The 7,289-nt window shown below is 35.6% G+C and overlaps 1 protein-coding gene across 1 annotated transcript in view; it reads left to right on the top strand.

Moving 5' to 3' along the window:
• Positions 1-7,289, top strand: part of LOC107552326 (TBC1 domain family member 9B) — a gene marked incomplete at its 3' end in the record, with an annotated part of 30,971 nt that overhangs the window by 19,916 nt on the left and 3,766 nt on the right. The window contains exons 13-17 of the mRNA XM_016234187.1: positions 1,484-1,566; positions 3,452-3,581; positions 3,671-3,769; positions 3,852-3,920; positions 5,776-6,016. Coding sequence (XP_016089673.1) covers positions 1,484-1,566; positions 3,452-3,581; positions 3,671-3,769; positions 3,852-3,920; positions 5,776-6,016 — 622 coding nt within the window. The remainder of the gene's footprint in view (positions 1-1,483; positions 1,567-3,451; positions 3,582-3,670; positions 3,770-3,851; positions 3,921-5,775; positions 6,017-7,289) is intronic.

Below are 7,289 nucleotides of genomic sequence, written 5' to 3'. Positions count from 1 at the left end.
GCTTTCTTGTGCATCATCTTTAGAAGAGGCTTCCTTCTGGGACGACAGCCATGCAGACCAATTTGATGCAGTGTGCGGCGTATGGTCTGAGCACTGACAGGCTGACCCCCCACCCCTTCAACCTCTGCAGCAATCATACGTCTATTTCCCAAACACAACCTCTGGATATGATGCTGAGCACGTGCACTCAACTTCTTTGGTCGACCATGGCGAGGCCTGTTCTAAGTGGAACCTGTCCTGTTAAACCGCTGTATGGTCTTGGCCACTGTGCTGCAGCTCAATTTCAGGGTCTTGGCAATCTTTTTATAGCCTACGCCATCTTTATGTAGAGCAACAATTCTTTTTTTCAGATCCTCAGGGAGTTCTTTGCCATGAGGTGCCATGTTGAACTTCCAGTGACCAGTATGAGAAAGTGAGAGCGATAACACCAAATTTAACACACCTGCTCCCCATTCACACCTGAGACCTTGTAACACTAATGAGTCACATGACACCGGGGAGAGAAAATGGCTAATTGGGCCCAATTTGGACATTTTCACTTAGGGGTGTACTCACTTTAGTGGCCAGCGGTTTAGACATTAATGGCTGTGTGTTGAGTTATTTTGAGGGGACAGCAAATTTACACTGTTATGCAAGCTGTACAGTCACTACTTTACATTGTAGCAAAGTGTCATTTCTTCAGTATTGTCACATGAAAAGTTATAATAAAATATTTACAAAAATGTGAGGGGTGTACTCACTTCTGAGGGAGGGTCTTCATAAAAGCAGGAAATGATCAGCGTGTTTATGGGAGAAGGAACAGAGCGTTGTAGAATAAAGGTAAATTATGTGAAAAATAATGTTAAAAAAAAATTTAATAAAACAAAGCATTAACACATGTTAGGCTGCACCCCATAAACACAATCAAGCCTAGAAAAAAAACAGTCACCCACCCCTTTAAGACAGTGACTTGCTGCCACCTACTGGCAGTTTTAGATCCATATTTAGAGAATAATTTCATTAAAAAAAAAATCCCATTTCAATATTCATTTTTATACACATTAATGCCCATTTAAATCTCATAGGATTATTAATGCAATTGGAATTGCAGTGTAAACGCATTCATGCCACCACTGAACCGTGTAAATATACCTAAATGCCACTTCAGATGTAGCTCCTGAAAACAATGCTATGGCCACACTGTAGACGTAAAAGATTTTACTACTTTTTTTTAAATGTTTGTTCAATGCTTTTGTTTTTTTAACAGCAATTTTAAATGATCTTTTGGGGGGTAAATTCTCAGTGTGACCGAGATTTGACTGATTAATGTGAACATGTAATTAATTAGATTAAAACATGTAATTGCTCGACAGCCCTTATGTGTGTTTATAAATGTGTGTGTGTGTGTGTGTGTTTAAGCAACATTTCCCAAAGAGCATAAGCACCCCAGTCAGTGTCTGTGATATGGAAATGTGACTAACAGGTGTGTGTCACTCTTCTCCAGGTGGCATTAGCTGTGCTACATGCAAACATGGATCAACTTCTGTCCTGTTCAGATGAGGGAGAGGCCATGACTATTCTGGGCAGGTGAGTGTGGCTAATACAGCATCATATAGTTCATAGTTTACAAGATGACTGTGAATGCAATATGAAGGCAATGTTAATTTAACAGTTTTGAGTTTTTAGACGTTCACATTGGCATAAAGCAATTAAAGGTGCCATAGAATGGAAACTGTATTTACCTTGGCATAGTTGAATAATAACAGTATAGTTCTGTACATGGAAATGACATACCGTGAGCCTCAAACACCATTGTTTCCTCCTTATGTAAATCTCATGCATGCAAAAGACCACTGAAAAATAGGCGAATCAGAACATAACACTGACTGTGACGTTACAGTCGGGATCACTAATAGTTACGCCCCCAAAATTTGCATATACCCGCCCATGTTCTATGCCAGCTGCCAACCGAACCTGCACAGCCGAATCATCAGAAGTTCTGCAGGTATTGTGAAGAAACAAGCGAGGACAACAGCGAAAATGGCAGATCATGGAAATAAATGTTATGTTCCAGGCTGTGCAGGGGATGTGATGTGCAGGGATGGGTTGGTGTCTGTATTCAGAAAGGCACAGAAAACAAATAACATGCGTTCTAATAAAATAACCCGCTGTAGTTTACATAGAGCATGTGCGATCGCAAATCTCGAAAGTGAAAGTAAAAATCATCGTGCATTCAAAAGTTTCAATGCCCCGCATATTAAAAGCGGCTCCCTGATTCCCGCATTTTATATATATAGTATAATTACCCAACAATATAACTGCGAGAGACAGTATTGAAATATATATTTTCCCTGTGTTTCCTTCCTGCTGTGTGAGCTACTGAAATGAGCCGCACTGTGAAACAGCCAATCAGAGCAGAGCTCAACGTTATTATTCATGACCCTTCCAAATAAGGTAAAAACAGACCATTTCATTCTAGGGACAAATCCTAGGGTTGTATATGGACATGTAAAACCGTTTCTAGAGATTTTTTGCCTTTACCTAAGCCACATTCCTTTTATGTAGATATCAGAGAACAATTTAAAATATTGTATCAATGCATTCTATGGCACCTTTAATTAGTTTTGTTTTCAGTTTTTACTGTATGATATTTGACTCACAAATGAAGTCTCTGAATGATCAAACCTTTGCTGTTGCACTCAATCTACTACATGCCTTCTGTCGTCTGATTGATAGTTTAGACTTTTTTAGCAAAGAAAAAGTTTAGTATAATTGTAGAAATGTCCACCTTCAGCTCGTGCTTCACATGTCTTTTTGCTTTGAAATCTGTACTGGTTTTTGTAAAGTAAATGTAAGAATAACCTTGATAATGTTAGTAATATTTCAAGATGAACACTTACTGAACTGAAGCAGCTTCAGTTTACTTGATTATCCAGACATCTTTTTTTAATTTTTTTAGAAAAATTAATGAGTATCAAATATGATCATCAGGCTTTTGAGGAACGTTTATTTGTTCATCTCTCAATCATCATTGTATTGCATTGGATTATATTGCGTTTTGATCATCAAGCATTTATATCATCTTACCAAGACATATTATTGGATATATAGAGTGACTGATATTTATATAATTTTATGCAAGTATCTGCTATACTGTTATAAAGATTGACAATCATCAGAATTTCATCTTACTTTTTGGTCATATATGCACCAAATGTAATATTTATTGCTTATTTTGGGCCTGTGAGTAAGATTGAGCTGGTTGTTGTTTTTTTGTTTTTTTTTACCATATTCTCACTAAATCGTACTATATGAGCCATAAAAGCCTGATGGATCAGATGTTTATTTTTATTTTTATTTTTTTAATGCAAACTTTAGGCTTTACAGGGTTAAGTTTTATTATCCCTTTTCTAGTGTCTGGGGTTTGTGAAGATGCACTAAATAAGGTTTGTTCTGTTTCTGGATCCTGCAGATATTTGGATAATGTTGTAAATAAGCAGACCGTTTCTCCACCAATTCCCCACCTTCATGCCCTGTTGACCAGTGGCAACAACCCTCCACCTGAGATTGACGTCTTTGAGCTCATTAAAGCATCCTATGAGGTGAGGGGGCGGAGCAAGAGGGACCTAGACGAGCACCAATGCCAATATGATCCTTATTAACCTTGTACGTTGTTTTCATCTAATTGTAGAAGTTTGGTAGCCTGCGTGCCGACGTCATCGAGCAGATGAGGTTCAAACAAAGGTTAAAGGTCATACAGTCACTAGAAGACACCGCCAAGAGGAGTGTGGTAAGTGTGTAATCAAAAAGTCTTATTTCACAATTTTAAATCTCCACATGTGATCATTTATGCTGTATTGTGTGATATTCAGGTGAGAGCGATCATGACAGAGTCTGCCTTCACTATTGAGGAGTTGGAAGAATTGTATGTTCTTTTTAAGGTAAGATAAATGCGTAAACTCAGCATTTAATTATCATTTTTATTTGTTTATTTATTTAGTAATATTAATTAAATAGTAATAATACTATTGTTTTAATTATATTGTTTGTTTTTATGTTTATTTATTATTTATTTATTTTGTTTAAATGTGTTTTATCTGATCTGTGTTTTCCAAACACCTTAATGCTCATTTTAAATGAAAGAAACCACTAGCTGTCAGTATATTTGTGTACGTTATAGTAGTTACCACCAAAATCGGTCATGGTACATTTTATTTATTCATTCTTAATATTTAATGGTAGTAATATATTTTTAAATAATGTATCATCGTTATTACATTATTGTTTGTCTGTCTGTCTGTCTATTTATTTTTGTTTTATTTTACTTATTTTGTTTGAACACCTAATGCTCTTTTTAAAGGGGTCATCGGATGCCCATTTTCCACAAGCTGAAATAATTCTTTAGGGTCGTAATGAAAAGTCTATAACATACTTTGGTTAAAATTTCTCAATGGTAGTCTAAAACAACACCTCTTTTTACCCTGAGTCATTTAGTTGCATGTCCCTTTAAATGCTAATGAGCTCTACTGACCCCGCCCCTCTCTTCCGTGGCGTGAGCAGTTCTCTTGGGATACTCCTAACTTTAGCTGCATTCAGTGTGAAACTTACTAAGTAGCACATTATTAGGAAAGGCGATTTGCAAAGATTCATAAAAAAAGTATACTCGCTCCTTCTGTAGGTGAAGCTGGGTCACGAATGATTCACGCGAACATAGAAGCATTTAGGTAGATCGGGGGCGCATTCCCTTCAAAAACAAACATAATCCTCTGCGTCTTCAGCGGCTCAGATGTCGGGAGTAAATGACGACTCCTATGTTCATTATTACATCCAACAACAAAACACTTCAATCGCTTAGGAGCAATTCTGTTCTACAGCTGCTCCGGCGTCGACACAATGGCGGTCGGACTGTCTACAGTTCACTCAGGGCGGGTCTAAGGTAAAACACCAGAGTCAATCAACTATCGTGGGAGGGGCCTGGGTCTGTGTGACATCACACAGCCAAGAATCTGAGAATGGCTTGATTTGAGAAAGGGGTTATCATTTGTCAGGATTTAAAAAAAACTACTGGGTGGATTTGTATCATTATATGGTGGTTGTGTACACACACTGCCAACACACATTTCAGTTCAAACACCATGTAAAAGTGAATTTTGCATCTGATGACCCTTTTGAACTAAAAAGAATGTTGGTATATTTGTGTGCATTACAGTTGGTCAGTACCACCAAAACTATTGATAGTACATTTTATTTATTTATTAAATGATTAATGTTAATATTAGAATATTAATAATATTACTATTAACAATATTATTAACATTAATATAACAAAAAAAAGTAATATTTTTTTAAACAAGGTATCATTTATTTTAATTGTTTATTTTTATTTTGTTTGTAAATTATTTGATCTGTGTACTTTCAAATGAATGCTTTTTTTAACTAAAGAAACTACTTGCTGTCTGTGTATTTATGCATGTTATAGTTGGGCAGTACTGCCAAAATCCATCACATTACGGGTTATTTTAGATCTTGGTAACGGTAACATAATATATTTAAGATAGAAATGTAACTAAAATGGTCTATATATTAAATCAATATGTAATAAGGCTTGTTTTTTAATGAACCAGTGATTTAATAGTTTACAGAAAGGTGCTTCTCATTTGGTGCAGTCTAACTGGATAATTGTGGAGTTGCATGCATTTGTGGTATATGTCTGCAGTACCTACTGTCATGTCCTCCAGCTCTAGTTATTGTATGTGTAATTGTGTGAATGTTAGTGTACATGTGTGTCTGTCCCAGGCGAAGCACATCATGAGTTGTTACTGGGGTGCGAGCAGCAGCGCGGCGGAGCGGCACGACCCGAGTCTGCCATATCTGGAGCAGTACCGCATCGACTGCGGTCAGTTAGTTCAGCTCTTCTCCGCTCTGGCGCCCTGGAGCTGCGGCCTTCACACCAACACGCTCTCCAGCCGACTCTTCCGCCTCCTCGACCAAAACAAAGACTCTCTCATCAACTTCAAAGAGTTTGTCACCGGACTCAGTGAGTGGATGCGTTTACACCACAGCTTGTAGATTGATAGAGTCAGAGTTTGATTCGTGTGAAAGCTGTTACTGCTTCAGATAAAAGCTCAACAATCTTAGACCTCAAAAGCCTCTCCATAGAATTCTGAAACACGTCATCAGGGGGAAAAAATATATATATATATATATTTTTTTTTCATACACTCGATATATTCTGAAAGTGTTCTGTGTGGTTGAAGTTATGATCTCACACACAAAAGAAGACGGAATTAAAAACAAACACCTGTCAGAGAGATTCAAAACAAATTTGGCTGATTTGTAAATAATCATTAATATCATGCTCACATATTGAGTATTCACAATAAATGATATAAAATTTAATTTTATTGCATCCTTGGACTTATTTCATAATCCTTTGTCTTGCAACTTGTGAGAATAAAAGTGTTAAGTGATATATTTTGATAGCATTCAAGTTGGTAAGTTTGATGAATTTTTTATGAATCAGTTCAAAGTGTAATTTTCAGTGAATTGATTCAGAGATTCATTTGCAGGATCAATCGAGTCTGTGAGATTTTTTTAGTTTTTGAAAAGTCTCTTATTTCTCACCAAGGCTACATTTATTTGATCAAAAATACAGTAATATTGTGAAATATTGTTATAATTTAAAATAATAATTTTCTATGTTAAAATTTACTTTATTCCTGTGATCAAAGCTGAATTTTCAGCATCATTACTGCAGTCTTCAGTGTCACGTGATCCTTCAGAAATCATTCTAATATGCTGATTTGCTGCTCAAGAAACATTTTTTATCATTGTTGAAAACTCTTGCGTTGCTTCATATTTTTTGTGCTTTTTTCATAATTTAATAAATAGAATATTCAAAACAACAACATTTATTTATTTATTAATTAGAACAACCAACAGATCATTTTGTAACATTATCGCCATGTCTTTACGGTCCCTGTAATGAATCAATTTATTGCAGAAAAGCATTAATTTCTCAAAAAAAAAAAAAGACTACTCACAAACTTTTGAACGATAGTGTATATTATGTTTTGGTAAATGTAAATATCGCTGTGTTATACTATGCATATGTTGTTAATATCGGTGCATGTGAATGAAAATGATGAAAAACCATTCTGTTCATAGTTACAAGCTGTGAAAAATAGACTTTTGCTGTTTTAGTTCTTATATTAAAATTTTTTTATCTACTTTGCAACACTGTTTGGTGGAAATAATATACATATAATATATTATATAATAGAAATATATTTATATTTTATATATTTATA

The sequence above is a fragment of the Sinocyclocheilus grahami genome, unplaced genomic scaffold (assembly GCF_001515645.1).
Source record: "Sinocyclocheilus grahami isolate Dianchi unplaced genomic scaffold, SAMN03320097.WGS_v1.1 scaffold447.1, whole genome shotgun sequence".
In the NCBI taxonomy this organism is placed as follows: domain Eukaryota; kingdom Metazoa; phylum Chordata; class Actinopteri; order Cypriniformes; family Cyprinidae; genus Sinocyclocheilus; species Sinocyclocheilus grahami.
Note: the sequence above shows the minus strand (reverse complement) of the source record. Positions and strands in the feature narration are given on the sequence as shown.